At 62.6% G+C, this 21127-nt stretch overlaps 1 protein-coding gene across 2 annotated transcripts in view; it reads left to right on the plus strand.

The window, feature by feature from the left end:
- The window catches only part of GRIN2A (glutamate ionotropic receptor NMDA type subunit 2A), a 157024-nt gene that overhangs the window by 97830 nt on the left and 38067 nt on the right, over positions 1-21127 (plus strand). For both annotated transcript variants that reach the window (XM_060172384.1, XM_060172385.1), the window contains one exon: positions 8161-8275. In XM_060172384.1, coding sequence (XP_060028367.1) covers positions 8161-8275 — 115 coding nt within the window. The remainder of the gene's footprint in view (positions 1-8160; positions 8276-21127) is intronic.

The raw sequence follows: 21127 nt of genomic DNA on the forward strand, positions 1-21127 counted from the left end.
ACGTGTGCTTAACCGGGTGCCACCACCCGGCCCCCGTTCCTTTGGCTTTGTAGTCTTGTCTCAGAAGGAAAGTGGCTGGCAGTGGCTGTCACCTGGGTGCAGGCTCTCACCCCTCCCGGAGGGAGAGGGCTCTGTGCGCTGGCCTCGCCTGGCCCGTGCGCCCCCCGGGTTCTGCTCCCTGCTTGTTCCGTCAGCCCTGTCTTCTCTCAGGCCATCTCATGTTCCTCTCCACCCTGCCGGTCACCCCACTTCTCAGGAGGCCATTTCACCTGGCTGGTGGCTGAGGGGTCCCATGGGGTCTGCGCACAACATCACAGATAGGGATGACTGTCATATATATTTGCCCCTTCCCTGTCGCCCTGCTTTCCCTTCCTGCTAAATCACACCTAGTACTACTTTCAAATGCCCCTCTTTTTTTTTTTTCTTCTCTCTCCGGGTCCTGATGGACTTGGAGTTCAGAGCCCTCTGGGCATCTTCCCCTGACATGTCTCCCACTCTGGGAGCCTGGACCCAAATTCTTTATGGGGAGCAGAAAGGGGGAGTTCTGGCTTCTGTCATTGCTTCTCCACTGGACATGGGTGTTGGCAGGTGGACCCACACCCCCAGCCTGTGTCTGTCTGTCCCTCGTGGGGCAGGGCTCTGGGGAGGGGAGGCTCCAGGACACATGGGTGAGGGCGTCTGCCCAGGGAGGTCAGGATGGAATCATAGTAGCATCTGTGACTTGGTGGCTGAAAGGCAGTGAGATATAAAGCAGGACAAAATGTTTAATAAACAGGACTAGAGGTAGGACTAGAGCCGATGACAATAGGGCTCTTTGTGTGGGAAGAAGCTAGGAGTCTATTTCATTCTAAGGGGCCCATGACTTTAGTCATTTTTGCCTGAGCCTGACCAACATGCAGGCAGACAACAATACTGTCTGGGAAGATGGTGTCAGAGTTGAGAACAGGCCTAGAAAGCTGGATCAGGGCAGAGAGCAGCTCCCAAACATGAGGAATGTATATACACGCCATTAACTGCCCCAGGCCCACGTCTGTTCACATCCAGCACGGGAGCCTGTGTGACCCGAGTCCCTGTCAGGCTGAGCTCACAGTCCCTGGGCACAGGTGGAACCTTCTAGGCTGCTCCCATGTCAGGACCCGTCTTCCTCGAGGGGCAGAGCAGGCTGACAGTCTCCCCTCACAGAGTGGGGCGTCCCCACCATGGCTGCTCTGCAGTGAAGGGCAGGTCCCTCTCCTCGTCTTCTGCTTGTTTTTGTTCCGAGTTTCCTGAGCTCTTGCACATTTTGCTCATCAGCCCCGTCTCTGTGTGTTCTGGGAAGGTCTCCCTCCCCGCAGACGTCTTCCTGCTTTGACGACCGTCCTCATCGTGCAGAAGCTTTTTGTCGGTTTCTTGCGTGTTTCTGTTTCCCTTGCAGCTGGACTTGACTCTGAATGTTCAGAGACAGGCCCTGTGGAGTGTTGAGCCGGTGTTTTGTCTGTGTCCCGGCGGGCCCGTGGCCCCAGATTCACTGGGAGCAGCCCTCACCGAGCCCCCAGCACCGTTTCTTGAACAGACTCTCCCCCGCCGGGTAGGGTTTTGTTAGGTGAGCTGGCAAGGGCTGGAGACGTACCCACCTGCGTATGGGCCCGCTGGCCGCTGTCTGTCCGTAGCGCCCCACTTCCTGTGGGGTAGGACACAGCACCGGCTTCCCAGGTGCCATGGCTTCACTCCCTTTGACCACAGCCAGCAAGATGCCTGCTCCGTCCCCCGTGGTGAGTGCCGGTGGCCCGAACTGGTCTGAGAAGAGGCTCAGGCCCCGTCCATAGGGGCCCGTGTGTGGTCACGAGCTCTGGGGTATCTGCTGGTGTTGTCCTGCTGTGGGAGAAGCCGGCGGGGGGCTGTGGTGACTCTCGCGTGGGGCAGAAGTCAGTGCGGCTCCAGAGCCGACCGGGGCCCAGGAGTCCAGCCCTGCGGGAGCTCGTTCCAAACTCCTTGGGTGCAAGATGGCTCAGGCAGGTGTCTGCTCACCGTGAGCAAAAGTCCTGACGCACAGAATGCCCACTTCACGCGGGGGGCCGGGAAGAAGGCCGCGGCAGACCCGCCAAGGGACGTGTCACCTGTCAGGCTTGTGGAAAGACCCTTTTAGGTGTGACAGCTGACTTTTGGCAGATGTGATCTGTGTGTGTGACCCGCGGAGGGCCTCAGGCTGTGGATCCTGGGGCCTGGAACCCCATCCCGCGCCGTGGTTTTCTGCCACTGTTGAGTCGGGGGGCCTCCTGCCAGCGAGTCCGTCGGCCCCTCCCTGCCGCCGCTAGCCGCCGCCTGCTGGCTGGGAAGGGGAGTCGCAAGAGTGGCCCGGGAGGTGTGGGGCACTTAGCTGGCCGCGGGGGCCCGGTTCTGGGTGGTGTTCTCAGGTCAGCCTCGAAAGTGGGGCAGCAGCGCCCGCCCCCCGCCCCCACTCCACACACGGAGACAGCAGGACGGCTCTGTTCCGCGTAATTAAGTACGTTTCATTATTCTCGCTCCCTGGGGCTTTGGGAGGAAAGATAGATCTTTAAACATTTAGAAGGTAGTGCCATTAACTGAGAGAGTGGGAAAGGGAGGCAGTGGGCCCGTGGGGGAATCTGGGCGGCAGTGGCGGGGGCCGTGAGCCCCCAGGGAGACCCTGGCCACGTGCCCGGGGCACACACACACGCACACCCCTAGGCCCGCGGGTCCGAGCTGCCACTTCTTGCATCTGGGGGGCACGTGGGTGTGGGCAGAGGGAGATGCCGCCTGGTCTGCGTGGCCTGAGGCACTGGCCCGTGCCACGTGAGGCCCGTGTGCAGAGGTGGCTGCCTGGCGCGGGGATGGACGCGGGGGCCGCCCGCCTGTCAGCCGCACCAGGCGCTCGCCGACCCTTCCCGTCAGGGAAGTTGAGACTCGGCCTTCGCGCCACCCCGCAGCTGTCCCGGCGGCGGCTGTCCATCCGTCCGAAGAGCTGAGCACGAGTCCCTGCCAGGTACGCTAGGCACAATAGCCATGACGACCTGGGGGTCTTTGGGCCGCAGCTCCGTTCTCGGGGGCCGGAGGGGTGGATGCACACCTCCTGGAAGTCTGTGGCGGCCACCATGCCTGCCGGCCTCCTGCGGGACCTCTGACCTGGTGCTGGCGGGAACGGGGTCCAGGCCCGTCGGCGACAGAATGACCTGGAAGCAAAGCCAGGAGGCAGGGCAGTGGCAGGCAGCCCCGCTGGGATGGACGGATGGACGGGTGGCCGGGCCCCACCTCTGGGGCCTCGTGTGCCTGCTGAGCATGGTGTGGACCTGGCTGACCTTCCTGCCTCTCCGGGAGCTTCCGTCGGGAGGGAAGGCAAGGCCGCTTGTGAAGATGGCAGAGTGTCTTCTTCCCTGGCTCCACTCCCAGAAGCAGAAGTCAGTCACTGTCCTCACATAGTTTGGACCAACATCGAGTTTCTCTCTGGATCCCGGCTTCTCCGGAGCCTCTCTCCCCAGCCGTTTTCTCAGCCTTAACTCCAAGGCCCTCACATAATGGATGTTTGGAGGGTCCCTCACCCCCACCTCCCATTTTTTTCTTTCTTTTCTCATTCTTTTGAAAAGCAGCAGCGAGTTTCTACTTGTTCTTTCTAGCACAAGAAATAAAAATCCCTCCCACAGAAGAGATGGCAGACAGCGTTTTACCCGACTCCCAGGCCCGCCAGTGCTCTCTGTGGCCTGCACACGGAGCAGGTGCAGTGAGAATGCGGAAGATGACCCCGCAGTTAGAAGCAGGTGCTGAGAAGAAGGGCTGCCACATCTGGCAGAGAAATGTAGCCCCGCTCCCTGCGCGAGACCCAGTCCCCACGGCTGAGCACACGTGCTGGGCTGAGCGCCGTCTCCACAGAGCTCAGGACGGACGGATGGGGGCTCAAGGCTGTGCACACCCGGCACACGTCAGCCCCGGTTTGCGGTGATGGTTAGCTGTACCGGCCCAGGGGTCAGGATTTATACCTCACGGAGATGGATGACTGTGTGGCTCTTCCTCCTCCCCTCCTGCCTTCTGCCTCTCCTTCTTTCCCTCCCTCCACCCACCGCTTTCACTCCGCCTCTCTCCCTCTCTCTCTCCCTGCTGTGGGTGGGGACGGAGGTGGTCTTGGAAACCCAGGCTGTGGGTCATGGTGAAGGGTGTGCCCTGCCTACACATCTTTACAAGGGGGCCATGGGTAGGGTCTCTGGGGAGAGAGAGATGGACCTTCTTTGTGTTTCTGGTGTGTGTGTGGGGGAGAACAGACTGTGTCTAGTCCCCCCAGGAAGCCTGGCTGAATGCCTGTGGGAGGGCCGCTGGGTGGGCAGTTGTCTTCACTGTTACCACCACCACCGTCATCACCATCACCAAAACTACCACCATCTCTACCACCAGCACCACCATCACCACCACCATCACCAGCACCATCACCACCATCATCACCACCATCACTACTATCACCACCATCACCACCACCATCACCACCACTATCACTATCACCCTCACCACCACCATCACCACCATCACTGCCATCACCACCACCTGTTGTTGTGGCGGTCTGGTGTCGGGCTGCACCGCGGAGAAGAGAGCGGACGTCCAGAGCAAAGGGGTACACAAATCTTTATTATAGGATGGGGGGGTTTGGTTCAGACCACGTGGAGCCAGCCGGCAATGGCCGTCCCCACTACCTGACCACGGGGGGAGAGCAGGGAGCGAGACCTCAGAGAGGGAGAGCTGAGAGCCCAGAGAGAGGGGGGGGTGAGGGGGCTTTTTATAGGGCGACAACCAGGGGTGACGTGCAGGGCCAGGATTGGTTGAAGGGGGCACTGCTAGGATTTCGCGGGGCATAGTAAAACCTGGGGGCGGAGACTGCATCAGAATAACTCCTCAGCAACAACCACCATCACCACCATCACTACCATCACCACCACTATCACTATCACCATCACCATCACCACCACCACCATCACCATCACTGCCATCACCATCACCACCACGACCATCACCACCACCACCATCACCATCACCACCATCACCACCATCACTATCACCATCACCACCATCACCATCACCACCATCACCACCACCATCATCACCACCACCACCACCACCATCACCACCACCACCACCACCATCACCACCATCACCACCACTATCACTGCCATCCCATCATTACCCCACCAGCACTAACACCGCAGCACAACTGTAACCCCCACCGTCACATCACCCTGACCGTCGCCATTGGACAGCAGTACCTAGCAAGGGCCATGCTGTGTGTGCTGACCTTTCCTGACTTTCCACGGAGGGCTCACCCTCCCGCCCCCACAACCACCCCCCTGGAAGCTGAGCAGCTGGGGACACAGAGAACGGCCCAGCCGCACTCTAGACCACGCGCCTCAGCAGCCAGCACCCAAGCAAAACAGGCTCTCATACACACACACTCACACATAGACACACACACAGGCTCTCACACTCACATACAGGCTCTCATACTCACAGACACACACACAGTTACACACACACAGGCTCTCACACTCACACACTCACATACGGACACAGACACACACTCACACACACACACAATCATGCTGACACACAGTCACTCTCACACACACACACACACACAGTCACACACACACACGTGTTGTCATACTCACACACACACACACTCACACAATCATGCTGACACAGTCACACACATAGACACACACAGTCACACACACACAGGCTCTCATACTCACACACTCACACATACAGACACACACACATGCACTCGCACACACACACGCTCTCTCACACACACAGGTGCTCACAGTCACACACACACACACACACTCCTACACACACTCGCACCCACACAGGCTCTCTCTCACACACACACACTTGCGCACAAACACACACACACACACACACACACACACACACTTAACACTCGTGTCCTGAAGGTAGGAACTATCTCCCAGGAGGAGATGGGAGGGAGCCCAAGATGTGTGACCCACATGACCTTTGGAGTTGCCGTCATGGGGGCAGAGTCATGGGTGCCTCCCTTCCTCCCTCGCTGCACACACTCGTGACAGTCCCACTCAGGGCTTCCTGTTTATAGGGTTTGCTTTATTTGCAAGATAAAAAACTCCTCTACAGCTTTTTTCTGAGCAGTGCTGGGTCTGAGATGTTAGCTCTATTTTAAAAATACTCATGGAAATAAGCAAATTTAACTCTAAAATTAAAGCCGACCCGTGCGCTGTCTAAACGCATCCCTCGTGTACCACTTGGAATACACTGATGGAGTTTAAAACTCGAAACAAGTACTTATTTTTAGGAGAGGGAGAATCAGGGAGAGGAGGACAGAGAGAGAAGGAGAGACCAGAGCCCTGCTCAGCTCCGGCGCACGTGCCAGGGATTGAACTTGGGGCCTCAGGGCCGGTGGCCTGCTGGTCCTGTGCCCTGTGCTGTGACGCCGGGCTAGCTCCCTGGCCCAACACACCGCCCAGGCCCTGGAAGATAGCCGTGGGGCCCCTGGCTAGCCCGTCCACCTCACACGGGGCCCACCGGGCTCCCAGACTGGCTGTCCCGGGGCTCTGACCTCGACTCGGTTTATAGTTCCCTCCTCTGTCCACTGCCCGCTTTCCGCTTTCCCAAGGCCCAGGGGCCACCGCAGCGCCTGCTCTGAGGACAGGACAGGCCCACTGGACACTGCCATCCAGAAACGGGGCAGCCGGTTGATTCCCCGGGCTGCCCCCCCCCGGGTCCTCCCTCCCCATCTCTCGTCCCCCTGCCAGCTTGGAGGCTGACCTACTTACTTCCCCAGTGCCACCAGGGCGGGAGGGCAAGGGGCCAGGCCTCAGCATGCCCCCCACTCCCCTCCTGTCACTGCGGGCACAGCCCTGGCCGCCTTTCATGCTGCACGCCCTGCCCTGCGCCCTCCTTCCCTCCCCCAGCCCTGCCCAAGGGCCTGCCCTGCCTCCATGCCACTTCTGCAAGATTATGGATGGCACTCCTTTCCCATACGCTCCTGTCTGTCTGTCTGTCTGTCTCCCCCACCACTGGCTCCCGTTTCTCTTTGGACGGCCGCCCTCCCCGCCCAGTTCTTCTTCCAAATCCCCCCACTTGAAACTCTCCCCTCAGCCTCTGCAGCTCTCCCCACTTCAGCCACTGCTCCCAGGCCAGTCCCCCCCCCCCCCAGTCGGCTCAGCACAGGGCCTCGCGGCTGCCGCCCTCCCCCTCCGAGGGAGTAGCAATGGAGACTCACGGACGCAGTGTTGAGTCTTAGGCAAGTCCCTCTCTGTCCAGGGGCCCCCCGCCCCCCGTGCCGGCGGCTCCCACAGCAGTCCCACCTCGTCTCGCTGCGGGCCTGGGTGGTCTTTGATACTCCTGGTTGGCGGGGAGAGGAGTCTGTCTCTGTCTCTTCCTCCAGGGTCATCGCTGCCCGCACTCTGACTGCGTGGCTCCTGGCGGCCACGTTCACCTTTTCCTTTCCCTTTCTATTTTTTCCTTGACAGGAGAGGGAAACCGAGAGGGGAGGGAGAGAGGGAGAGAGGTTGGGCGCGGGGGCTTGAACCCGGGACCTCCAGCACTGTGCCGTGTGCTCTGTTGGGGCCACCACCGCCGGACCCCGCGTTGCTGTTTTGCTGACGCCCCCGTGTTTGAATGCGGCGTGCGAGGACGTGTCCTGCAGGTGGGGCTGCGGGTCGCTCAGCCAGGAGGCGCACGCTCCAGTCACTGTCACTCAGCGTCGGGCTGGCACACACACGTGGCACGGGGACGCCCCCTCAGGAGCCATGTGTGTCGTGTCCCTTCTCTCTGTCTCTCTGTCTCTGTGTCTGTGAGTGTAGCTTTCTCTTCTGTCTCCCTCTCATCAAGATAAGGAAATAAAATGTATTTCCTGAAGCCTGAGGAAACAGCATCGTGGTTTTCCGACTGACTCTCCCGCCTGAGTCTCCGAGGCCCCAGGTTCCATCCCCAGCACCACCATCAGCCAGGGCTCAGCAGGGCTCTGGGAAATAATGATGATGATAATAATAATAATTATAGAAAAGAAAACATAGTAAGGTCTAGGAGACGCTCAGGGTCAGAGCGCAGGACTTGCCTGCCTGGCCCTTAGCCGCCCCATGCTCCGTCCCCGGCACTGGATCACAGCAGAGCTGAGCATTGCCCCTGACGCCCCTCCTCTCCCCCCAGGTTCATGGTCAACGTCACCTGGGACGGCAAGGACCTGTCCTTCACGGAGGAGGGCTACCAGGTGCACCCCCAGCTGGTCGTCATTGTGCTCAACAAGGACCGTGAGTGGGAGAAGGTGAGCCGCCTGCAGGGGTGGGCACAGGGCACGGGGGACGTGGGGGACACAGGGACGCTGAGGGACACAAGGACACTGAGGGACAGGGGACACTGAGGGACAGAAGGACACTGAGGGACACAAGTTCAGTGAGGGACACAAGGACAGTGAGGGACACAAGGACAGTGAGGGACAGGGGACACTGAGGGACACAAGGACAGTGAGGGACACAAGGACAGTGAGGGACAGAAGGACACTGAGGGACAGGGGACACTGAGGGACACAAAGACACTGAGGGACAAAGGACACAGGGAGAGGGGACAGAGAGGGATGAGGACACTGAGGGACAGAAGGACACCGATTGACGGGACACTGTGGGATGAGGACAGAGGGACACCAAGGGACACTGAGCGCCAGGCGGCTCCCCGTCAGTGTTCACATTGCAACACTGACTCTCGCACCCAGACACCCTGACTGGCAGTGGGGTTCTGGGTGTCTGGGGTCACCGTGCCGCTCGCCACTCGGCTTCTCCAGAGGGGCGGCCTGCGGTGGGGCTACCCGGCCGGCTGGCGGCAGTGGCTGAGGGGCCTGCTGTGGGCCAGGCGGGAGAGGGCGGCCGCGTGGCTTCCAGAAGCGCTAGTTACGGGGCGGGGGGCCGCAGGGACCCGGGTTCAAGCCCCTACTCCCAGCTGCAGGGGGACGCGGTGTCTGGAGCTCTCTCCCCTCCCCTCTCCATTTCTGTCTGCCCGGCTCATAAAACGGTGAGAAAAAGGGACCGGGGCCGCCACCGAGCTGAGCCGCAGTCTGGGATGACGGCTGAGCGTGACGGAAACTGCTTTAGAAGGAGTGTGCGACAGAGAAGGGAGCCCCGTGCTGCACGTGCGGCCCACATGGGCAGGGGAGAGGCCGGGCGGGCGGAAGGCGGCTTCTGGGCTCCGAGGCCCAGCTTGGCCTGGGGAGGACTCGGTGCTGGGGGAGGACTCGGTGCTGGGGGAGGACTCGGTGCTGGGGGAGGACTCGCTGCTGGGGAGGACTCGCTGCTTGGGGAGGACTCGGTGATGGGGAGGACTCGCTGCTGGGGGAGGACTCGGTGCTGGGGGAGGACTCGGTGCTGGGGGAGGACTCGGTGCTGGGGGAGGACTCGCTGCTTGGGGAGGACTCGCTGCTTGGGGAGGACTCGCTGCTGGGGGAGGACTCGCTGCTGGGGGAGGACTTGGTGCTGGGGGAGGACTCGGTGCTGGGGGAGCACTCGCTGCTTGGGGAGGACTCGCTTCTGGGGGAGGACTCGCTTCTGGGGGAGGACTCGGTGCTGGGGGAGGACTCGGTGCTGGGGGAGGACTCGCTGCTGGGGGAGGACTCGGTGCTGGGGGAGGACTCGGTGCTGGGGGAGGACTCGCTGCTGGGGGAGGACTCGCTGCTGGGGGAGGACTCGGTGCTGGGGGAGGACTCGGTGCTTGGGGAGGACTCGGTGATGGGGAGGACTCGGTGCTTGGGGAGGACTCAGTGCTTGGGGAGGACTCGCTGCTGGGGGAGGACTCAGTGCTGGGGGAGGACTCGCTGCTGGGGGAGGACTCGCTGCTTGGGGAGGACTCGCTGCTGGGGGAGGACTCGGTGCTTGGGGAGGACTCGGTGCTGGGGGAGGACTCGCTGCTGGGGGAGGACTCGGTGCTTGGGGAGGACTCGGTGCTGGGGGAGGACTCGCTGCTGGGGGAGGACTCGCTGCTGGGGGAGGACTCGGTGATGGGGAGGACTCGGTGCTTGGGGAGGACTCAGTGCTTGGGGAGGACTCGCTGCTGGGGGAGGACTCAGTGCTGGGGGAGGACTCGTTGCTGGGGGAGGACTCGCTGCTTGGGGAGGACTCGCTGCTGGGGGAGGACTCGGTGCTTGGGGAGGACTCGGTGCTGGGGGAGGACTCAGTGCTTGGGGAGAACTCGCTGCTGTGGGAAGACTCGGTGCTGGGGGAGGACTCGGTGCTTGGGGAGGACTCGCTGCTGGGGGAGGACTCAGTGCTGGGGGAGGACTCGCTGCTGGGGGAGGACTCGGTGATGGGGAGGACTCGGTGCTGGGGGAGGACTCAGTGCTGGGGGAGGACTCGCTGCTGGGGGAGGACTCGGTGATGGGGAGGACTCGGTGCTGGGGGAGGACTCGCTGCTGGGGGAGGACTCTCTGCTGGGGGAGGACTCGCTGCTGGGGGAGGACTCAGTGCTGGGGGAGGACTCGGTGCTGGGGGAGGACTCGGTGCTGGGGGAGGACTCGGTGCTGGGGGAGGACTCGCTGCTGGGGGAGGACTCGGTGCTGGTAGAGGACTCGGTGCTGGGGGAGGACTCAGTGCTGGGGGAGGACTCAGTGCTGGGGGAGAACTCGCTGCTGGGGGAGGACTCGCTGCTTGGGGAGGACTCGCTGCTGGGGGAGGACTCGCTGCTTGGGGAGGCCCCGGGTGACGGTGGCCCCAGGCCGTGAGGGGATTCCGCGTGACTGAGCCGACTCAACGACCTCGGTCAAGTGGGGAGTTCGTCGCCAAGCTGCAGCCGCCCAAGACGAAGAAGCGGCCGCCTGGAAGCCTGCCGGGAGTTGTGCCACAGCTCAGGAGCCTGCCTCTGACCCGGCCTGGGAGCCTACACCGGCCGCCCTCCACCCTGCCCTCCGCCCTCCACCCGCACTCCCCGTGAGCAGCAGTCTGACTGGACCGCGTGCCCGTCACGGCGAAGCAAGAGGGGCCGCGCTCAGAAGGAAGAAGCAATTTGGCAACGTCCAGCACCAGTCGCTTCTCACCTCTGTCAAAGTTACCTGTACAGTTTCCATCTTTCTGAGCGAGAGAGTGACAGGCAGAGAGAGAGAGAGAGAGCCTGGAGCAGGACGGTCCTGCAGGGAGCGAGGCCGGGAAGGGAGGGAAGGGAGGGAAGGCCCCCAGAGAGCCACTAGCGGGCCCGTGGACACCTCACGGAAGCCCTGCGACCGCTTGCTCAGGATGAAAAGCTACCTGCGTGCGCACATGGTGTCACGGCTGTGCTTGTGACAGAGCTGAGGGCCGGGCCGGCCTGCACACGGGGCTGGGGACCCGCACGAGCTGCAGGTAGCCGGCAAAGCTAAAGTGGTGTGTCCAGAAACAAGTGTGTGTGTGTGTGTGTGTGTGTGTGTGTGTGTGTGTATCCGAGGAAGCAGAAACAGACAGACAAACATCAACTCACGGGAGAAGCGGCTCTGCATCTGCTGTCACAGACACTCAGAAAATGAAGGGGGGCTTCTTCTGGGGGTGCCGGCTGCCCACACTGGAGGGCTTGCAGAGCTCACAAAGTGGGTTGACGGGAAGAAAGAGCAGAACCGGGGCCTGGCGGCCGTGCCGTGCTCCTGGCAGAGAGCGGTTGTTGCCTCACGCGAGGACCCGGGTTCAAGCCCCCATCCGCACCTGCGGGGGCCGGGGGGAAGCTTCACGAGTGGTGGAGCAGGGCCGCCAGTGTCTGGTTTACACTCTCTCTCGATCTCCCCCTTCCCTCTCAGCTTCTCTGTCCAAAAAGAAGAAGAAACAGAATATAGTTTAAATATTTATTTACTTATTTATTGCATAGAGACAGAAACTGGAGGGGGAGGACAGCGAAACAGCCGCAGCCCTGCTCCACTGCTTGTGATAAATAAAACATCTTTTCAAAAAGAAGCCACGACTGACGCTAAGACACCGCCTTGGACCCCTGCGAAGCGAAGCCACCGCTACCCAACAAGTCGGAGAAAGGAGCTTGAAGGGACGGGTCTCCCGCCACGTGACGTGCCGTGAGGTGACGTGGGGCTGGAGAGGCTGTGGCCGTGGAGACCGCCAGCCCCGGGCGCTGAGAGGCGCGGGGACAAACGCGGGAGAGGGCGCCCGCAGCTCTGTCTGAGGCAGCGGCACCAGGAAGCCCCCCGAGGCCCCGCCGGGAGGAGGGAGGTGGCCGCCCGCGGGAGCGGTGGCATTTTGGTCACCAGAAAGGAGCCGAGACCAAAACCATGGCCGCGGGAGCCGTGGGGAGAGGCAGAAGCCAGTCCGTGCCCTGCTGACCAGGACGTCTGCACCCCTTCACGGGGGAGGAAGCCGCTGGGAGTCACAGAGCCGGAGTTTCTGGAGCCCTGCTCCACCCTTCGGCCGCTGGTCGGGGACTGACTCCGGGAGCCCAGCGCCCTGCCTTCCTCCGAAGTCGGGCTGGGCTGCTCTGCTCTCCCGGGAAGCAGAGCTTTCTTCTTAAAAAGCACTTTGGGGCGGGCGGGGTCGCAAGGACCAGGGTTCAGACCCCACTGCCGCCTGTGGAGGGAGGGCAGCTTCAGGAGCGGTGGAGCAGGGCTGCGGGGGTCTCTGTCTCTCTCCCTCGGCCCCCCTCTCCCTTCTTGGACTCCTGGAGAGCACTCTCCTCCCCTCCCCTCCCCTGCTTACCCACCCCTCCCCTGCGACTTCCCTCCTAGCTCCTACCCCCTTCTCCTCCCCTTCCCTCCCCTCCCCTTCCCTCTCTCCCATTCCCTTTCCCTTCTGCCCCTCCCCTTCTCTCCCCTCCCCTCCTCCTCCCCTCCCCGTCTGGCGAGGGCTGGTGCCACCTGAGCGGAGTCTGTGGACTGTAATCGCGCCCTTACATAATGATCATTAAGTCTCTCAGAGGATGTGGGCCGCGGAGAGGGGAAATCAAGCCGGCACAAAAGGTTCAGTCATCCTGCTGCCGACTGCTCAGACCCAGGGTGCCGTCCGTGAGGTCGTGTGGTCACAGGCCAGAAGGAGGGGCTGAGGGGCCCAGGCCCCTGTGTGCATGTGCGTGTGCGTGTGCGTGTGCGTGTGCGTGTGTGTGTGTGTGTGCGTGCCCGTGCCCCTCCCTGCCGTGTCCCCCAGCTCCCCAGAGCTAAGCCGCCATTCAGCCCCTGTCCCTGTCTCCCGCTCTGCTCCGCGGCCCTGCTCAGAGACCCCAGGGGAGAGGCAGTTTGGTGAAAGGAATCTACTCGGGGCACTGGCTGGCCATCTGCAGGGACTGGGTTCGAGCCCCGCACCCCCACCCCGCCTGCAGGGGGGAAGCTTCACGGGCGTGAAACAGGGCTGCAGGGGCCTCTCTGTCTCTCTTCCCGTCCGCCTCCCGCTCCCCTCTCCATTTCTGTCTGTCCTGGCTAATAAAACAGAAAAAAAAATGGCCACAACACTGAGCCCCTGTGATCGCCCCCAGCCCTGCTCCACCACTCGTGAAGCTCTCCCCCTGCAGGTGGGGCCCGGGGACTCGAGCCCGGGGCCTTGCACATGGTGACATGTACACTTAGCCGTGCGCCACCGCCCGGCCCTCCAGGGCCGTCTCCTGCGCTTGGCTCCGCTCAGTCTCGTCCCGGGGCACCCGTCCCCAGCACCAGGGGGGGGGGGGTGCTGCCTCTGCACGGGCGCCTGTCACGGGCCCTGGCTCTCGCTCTCTCTCTGCGCGTGCGTGTGCGTGTCCTAGCAGAGACGCGGGGTGCGGTTCCCTCACTGCGCGTGCGTGTGTGTGTGCGGAGTCGTAGCAGAGACGCGGGGTGCAGTTCCCTCACTGCATGTGCGTGTGTGTGTGCGGAGTCCTAGCAGAGACGCGCGGGGTGCGGTTCCCTCACTGCGTGTGCATGTGCGTGTGCGTGTGCGTGTGGGGAATCATAGCAGAGACGCGGGGTGCAGTTCCCTCACTGCGCGTGCGTGTGTGTGTGCAGAGTCCTAGCAGAGACGCGCGGGGTGTGGTTCCCTCACTGCGTGTGCGTGTGCGTGTGCGTGTGGGGAATCATAGCAGAGACGCGGGGTGCAGTTCCCTCACTGCGTGTGCGTGTGCGTGTGCGGAGTCCTAGCAGAGACGTGGGGTGCGGTTGCCAGTCCCGGTGTCAGGTGTCTGCTTCGTGCTGTTGAGCTTTAGAACGTGTCCGTTGGACAAGAGAGCCGCTGGCGGGAAGAGACACGCACGGCAGAGCGCTGCGGAGCCCTGGCCGAAGGCGGCGCCGGGACGGAACCCGGCCCTCAGAGCCTCAGGCGGGGGTGTCCTGTGGGAGCCGGGCCGTCTGTGGCCGAGACAGACACGGGGGAGGGAGAGGCGGGGCCGGGGCTCGTCTGGGGCTCCTCCTGTGTGGACCCAGCCCCGGCCTCGGCGCCCGCGCCTCTGTCTCTCCGGGGCTGCGGGCCAAGCCGGGCCCACCGTGCGGGTGCAGCAACCTCGGCGCGGAGGCCTCTGCCGGGACCCCACCGGGACCCCACGACGGACGGGCCCGGGTCCGGGACGCAGGTAGCGGCCTCCGCGCGGAGGGAGCGGCCCTGTGGCGTGTGAGCTGCCCGCGCGGTGACTCCTCGTCTCTGGCACCGAGGCGGTGCAGCTCCGCGGAGATGGACGAGAGCCCACGGGGCACCGCCGGGGAGGAGACGGGCGAGACTGAGACGGGGGATTCCCACACCGGGCACCTCACCTCACCTCACCTCACCTCACCTCACGTCACCTCACCCCATCCTCACCTCACCTCACCTCATCTCATCCTCACCTCACTTCACCTCACCTTAACTCACCTCATCCTCACCTCACCTCACCTCATCCTCACCTCACCTCATCCTCACCTCACCTCACCTCACCCTCATCCTCACCTCATCCTCACCTCATCCTCACCTCACCTCATCCTCACCTCACCTTAACTCACCTCACCTCACCTCACCTCACCCTCATCCTCACCTCATCCTCACCTCACCTCATCCTCACCTCACCTTAACTCACCTCACCTCACCTCATCCTCACCTCATCCTCAACTCATCCTCACCTCACCTCATCCTCACCTCACCTTAACTCACCTCACCTCACCCTCATCCTCACCTCATCCTCACCTCACCTTAACTCACCTCACCTCATCCTCACCTCATCCTCACCTCACCTCATCCTCACCTCACCTCACCTTAACTCACCTCACCTCACCTCACCTCATCCTCACCTCACCTTAACTCACCTCACCTCACCTCACCTCACCTCACCCTCATCCTCACCTCACCTCACCTCACCTCACCCTCACCCTCACCCTCACCCTCACCCTCACCTCACCCCTTCCTCCACACACGGCCCGGGCCCGGGGAGCCGCCGCCCAGAGTGGGTCCAGCCCCGGAGAAGCCAGAAGCGCGAGTCCTACAGGAGCAGGTCTCCTCAGAGGCCAGTGCGGGGCTGTGTCAGAGGAAGGCTTCCTAGGACAGAGCTCACACCACAGGCCGGGCAGTGGACGCACACGTCACGGTGCCCAAGGACACGGGTTCGAGGCCCCGGTCCCCACCTGCAGGGGGGAAGCTTCACGAGTGGTGGAGCAGGGCTGCGGGCGTCTGTCTTCTCTGTCTTCCCTTCCTTTCGATTTCTCGGGGTCTCTAGCCAGTCAGATAAAAATATGTCTTCAGAGCCTGCAGAGGCCGCGCGGCACTGCTGCGGTGGGGGCTCTCTCCGAGCGCCTGCAGGCGGCCCCTCCTGCTCCGCTCCGGCCCCGGCCCCTGCCCTGCCCCCTGCTCCTGCCCCTGCTCCTGCCCCTGCCCTGCCCCCTGCCCTGCCCCCTGCCCCCGCCCCTGCCCCTGCCCTTGCCCCCTGCCCTTGCCCCCTGCCCTGCCCCCTGCCCTGCCCCTGTCCCTGCCCCTGCCCCCTGCCCCTGCCCCTGCTCCTGCTCCTGCTCCCTGCCCTTGCCCCCTGCCCCTGACCCCGACCCCTGCCCCTGCCCCCGCCCTGCCCCTGCCCTGCCCCCTGCTCCTGCCCCTGCCCTGCCCCCTGCTCCTGCCCCTGCCCCTGCCCCCGCCCCTGCCCTTGCCCCCTGCCCTGCCCCCTGCCCCTGCCCTGCCCCTGCCCCCTGCCCCTGCCCTGCCCCTGCCCCCTGCCCCTGCCCCCTGCTCCCTACCCCTGCTCCTGCTCCCTGCCCTTGCCCCCTGCCCCTGCCCCTGCCCCCTGCCCCTGCCCCCCGCCCCTGCCCCTGCCCCCTGCCCTGCCCCCTGCCCCTGCACCCTGCCCCTGCCCCCGCCCCTGCCCCTGCCCACTGCTCCTGCTCCCTGCCCTTGCCCCCTGCCCCTGCCCCCTGCCCCCTGCCCCCTGCTCCCTACCCCTGCTCCTGCTCCCTGACCTTGCCCCCTGCCCCTGCCCTTGCCCCCTGCCCCCTGCCCCCTATCCCTGTTCCTGCTCCCTGCCCTTGCCCCCTGCCCCTGCCCTTGCCCCCTGCCCCCACCCCTGCCCCCTGCTCCCTGCCCCTGCCCCCCCCCGCCATCTCCGACCTCCAGCAGCAAAGCCCCTTGGCCCTCGCGGCCACTTCTGGGGAGCAGCTCCGCGGCCCCTTCCCCCCTCTGTGCTGACTCCTGGGTCTCTGCCGCCACGAGGCTGTGCGTGGAGCCGGAGAGAGAGCATTGGAGTCCACAGAACCCGGAGCCACGCAGCCTTTGCGGGCCCGCCGCCCTCTGCCTTCCCCGCCATCGCACGGCGGGCGACGCGCTGCTTAGGGGTCCGGGCCCGGGGGGCTCTCCTGCCGGCGGGGGTCGGGGGTCGGAGAAGTAACGGTGACGACGGCGATCCGAAGCTGGCCGGGACTCACCGTCCCCCAGACAGCCGGCGGGGCACCCGGGGAGCCGCCGCTCCAGGGCGGGCGCAGCATTAGGCGGTTCTGAGATCTCAGCCCGAGGCCCGACTGAAGCTCTAACAGCCCCCAGACTCGGAGCCACCGTGCCGCCACCCCACTACACAGGCAGCCCCGGGAGGGGGAGAGAGGTTGTCCGTGCTCGGTGACCTCTAGATGCCCCTCGGAACCGGGTCGCCCGGGGCAGGTCGGCCCAGCAGCCTGGCTGCAAGCTCAGTGGCCGGGTCCCTTCCCGGCTCGGTGCCCGAGGGATCCTGGTCACCCTCGCTCCCCAGGAGGCACCCCGGCTCAGCCCGGTCGGTCCCCACGGCCGCACCCCTCCCCTCCTGCCCTGGCGGTGCCCCCGGCAGGCGCCAGAGAGGGAGGCCGGTGCCCTCACTCAGGAGGAGCTCACGGACGGAGGACGGGAAGGGACGACACGAGGAGAGGTTGGCACCGGGGCTGGCGGACCGCGCCAACGCAAAGGACTCTGGGAAGGAGGACGGGACAGGATGGAGGGACACCGGGGTCCTCCTGCCGCCTGTCACGGCGAGATGAGAGGTCGCGGCTGTGTGTCAGAGACTAGACTGGAAATCGTTCACTTGCCAGGGACTAAACTAGAGGGGCCTGCTGTGTCTAAACAGTGATCCTTTCTCTTAGCAGTGATTCGGTGACGATGAGGAAGAGTGCGGCATAACCCGACCGTCTCACACAGGCCCAGCCCCTCCACGGGAAGCTGCCCTGTTCTTCATCCCTCTGGGAGCAGGGACCTGAGATCTGTATGGGGAGCAGCAGGTGGGAGTTCTGGCTGCTGTCACTGCTTCTCCGCTGGACATGGGTGTCGGCGGGTGGACCCACACCCACCCCCAGCCTGTGTCTGTCTGTCCCTAGTGGGGCGGGGCTCTGGGGAGGGGAGGCTGCAGGACACACGTCTGCCCAGGGAGGGCAGGGTGGCGTCATGGCGGCGTCTGCAGCTTGGTTGAAAAGCAGTGAGATGTAAAGCAGAGCAGGTGGTTTAACGATCAGGAACCTAAAGGTAGGAACAGGGCCAGTGTGGTCTGTGGCCTGGGCCAGTCAGAGGCGGAACAAAACTGTTTCGGGGACCGAACACTGAGTCTTTGAGGAATCTGGCTATGCCCTGGACCGACCGGGGACCGAGCTGCGGACCGACCGGGGAGCACAGCCAGGCCGCTCTCACACGGGCTGTCAAAGCTCCGCAGCTGGGCTCCCAGGGCACGCGGCCCCAGCAGACCCGGCCGTCTCAGGCACACGTGAGGCTGGGCATCGAAGAAGAAGAAGGAGAAGGAGAAGGAGAAGGAGAAGGAGAAGGAGAAGGAGAAGGAGAAGGAGAAGGAGAAGGAGAAGGAGAAGGAGAAGGAGAAGGAGAAGAAGAAGAAGAAGAAGAAGAAGAAGAAGAAGAAGAAGAAGAAGAAAGAAAGAAAGAAAGGCAGGGAAGGCGGCGGCCAAGCACCCAGGGCCGCGCTCGGGCTCCTGCGGGACAGAGAGGCCCAGACGGTGGGGGCCCAAGACCCAGACGCTCGCACCAAGCTCGCCAGCCAGCTCTGCCGCCGGGGGCCTGCGGGCCGCGGGGTTCCCTCCGGGGCGCCTCAGCATTCTGTCTCCTTCAGGGTGGGACGCAGACTCCGGGCGGGGAGAAGCCGGCCTCCGGTTGGTTTGCCTTTCCGGTGGTGGTGGTGGTGGTGGTCGCTTTCCCCCCTCAGACTCGTCCGTGGGAGTCGGTCGCTCCCTGGCCCCAGCCCTGCAAAGCTCGCGGTCATCCGCGTGAGTCCAGGGCTGTCCCGGGCGGCTCCCTCCGTGCTCAGGGCGTCCGCGGGTGGCGGGCCGGGCGGGCCAGCGGGGTGGAGGCAGGCTGGCCGCCCCCGTCCCCGGGAGACACTTCCTCCCTGCTCTCCCGGCCGGAACTGAGCTGGCCCCAGCAAGTACCGGCCGCTGGCCCGTGGGGAGCCCTGTGCCCAGGGGAGGACCGGCAGGGAAGATGGGGCTGCTGTCAAGAGCAGACAGCCTCTCCCCCCAGCCTCACCCCACACGCAGGTTGCTGAGTGCAGGTCCTGGGCGGGAGGGTGCGGGAGGGTGCGGGAGGGTGCAGGAGGGTGCGGGAGAGCCCTGACTCCCACGCTGGGTGCTGGGTGCGCAGGGTCCCTTCTATAGGAAACTCACTGCCTCCACTTACTTGAGCTCATGTCCTGCTATTCTGCTTTACCAGAGCACTGCTCAGTTCCGGCCTGTGTCTCAGGAGTTGAGAATCTGTTTCCATAACCACTATGCTACCTCCCCTGTTCAGCCCCCATTTTTTTTGTTTTGTTTTTGTTTTATTGTTGTAGTTATTATTGCTGTTGTTATTCGTGTTGTCGTTGTCGGATAGGACAGAGAGAGATGGAGAGAGGAGGGGAAGACAGAGAGGGGGAGAGAAAGACAGACACCCGCAGACCTGCTTCACCGCCTGTGAAGTGACTCCCCTACAGTTGGGGAGCCGGGGGCTCGAACCGGGATCCTTACACTGGTCCTTGCGCTGTGCGCCACAGGCGCTTAGCCCCCGTTTTATTTTACTTAAAGGTTTATTTTATTTATTTCATATGACATGAGGGGGGAGAGAGAGGAGGAGAGGCAAAGAAAGAGAGAGAGAGAGAGGGAGAGAGAGCCTTAGTCCACGTGGCTTAATCTCCTCTGGGACCACTGACTCCTTCTCCCAAACACTACAATGCCGTCTTTTAAAAAATACATTTTTTGCAGTTTCTAAATACATTCTTTAATACAGTTGTGCAAAAGTAAAGTTAAAATAAAAGGCTCAGTGGACAGAGTCTCAGAGGTTCTCTGGAAAGTGTCCAAAATGACAAAAGACCAAAAAGACCCCTCTCTGTACAAGGCCTTCTCCTTAATACCGGTGTTTTTTTTTTCCTGAGCCTGAAATCTGGTATGCAGATGGATCCTAGTTATTGTCTGGGGAGATGATGACATGGCTAGAAGAAGGACCAGAAAGCTGCATCAGGGAAGAGAGTAGCTCCCTAATATGGGAAAGGTGTATAAATATTGTTGACTGTAAGCCCCACTGATTTGATGTGATCTGGGGCCCATATTCAGCTTAGGAGCCTGTGTGACCTCTGCATCCCTGTAGATCTGAGCTCACATTCTGTGGTCATGAGTAGGAACGTTCCAAGATGCACCAATATCAGGACCCATCTTCCTCAGGTGTAGCATAGAGCATGTTGTCCAGCCTCCCTTCAGAGGATGGAACATTCTCTACCATTGCTGATCCACATTGAGGGCAAGGTCCTATGGGGGCCCACAAAGGGGTCTGTTTTGTTGTTCCTGATAGAGATGACCAGTAACAATGGAGAGAGGGATTTATTCGAGGTCTAGGCCCATCATGTCTGGGAATCTCAGGACACCCCGATTAGAAAAAAATACTTTTTTTATTTATCTATTTTGGATAGAAACAGATGAATTGAGGGGGGGGGAGCCAGAGAGCCACCTGCAGGTCAGTCTCAGCACTTGTGCAGCTTCCCCCGGCAGGTGGGAGCGGAGGCTCTAACCCAGGTCCTTGAGCACTGTAAGGCAGCATTTAAAAATTTTATTTATTTACTGGATAGAGACAGCCAGAAATCAAGAGGGAAGGAGGTCATAGAGGGGGAGAGAGACAGAGAGACACCTGCAGCCCTGAGAAGCTTTCCCCCCCTGCAGGTGGGGACCGGGGGCTCAAACCCATGTCCTTGGGCATCGTACGTCGCATGTGCGCTCAGCCAGGGGCGCCACCGCCCGGCCCCTGTAAGGGAACATTTTGATCTGGGGAGGCAGCTCTGAGTGTGCTGTGGACGTGAGGCCCTGAAGGCAACCCGCGTGTGTCCTCCTGTGAGGGGCTTGAGGAGGAGCCCAAGACAGAGCAGGCTGAGTGGGCCGAGGAGTGGGCAGTCGGGGCCCGACGACCTGCATGAGGCTTCCCTGGCGCAGAGTCTCGGCCACGCCCCACGAAGAGTCTTGGCTTCGGGCTGGTGCCCTGACCCGATGCTTGGCTCTGCCGGGCGGAGGGGCCTCAGGGACCAGGCGTGAGGTGGTTCTCAGCTCGGCTGCGCACATCTCACGAGCCAGACGCTCCCGTCTCTTGGAAATGAGGGTCATGCGTGTCTCGGACTCAAAGTTTCTGCCGCCTCTATTGTTACTTGTCTTATTGCCAATTTTATCCTTCCTCTCCGAGAGAAATAGAGAGGGAAGCAGGGGAAGGGGGGGATGGGTCACCTGCAGCCCTGCTTCACTATCAAGAAGCTTCTCCCCTGCAGGTGGGGCTGGGGGCTTGAACCCGGGCCC

Source organism: Erinaceus europaeus, chromosome 15 (genome assembly GCF_950295315.1).
Source record: "Erinaceus europaeus chromosome 15, mEriEur2.1, whole genome shotgun sequence".
NCBI lineage: Eukaryota > Metazoa > Chordata > Mammalia > Eulipotyphla > Erinaceidae > Erinaceus > Erinaceus europaeus.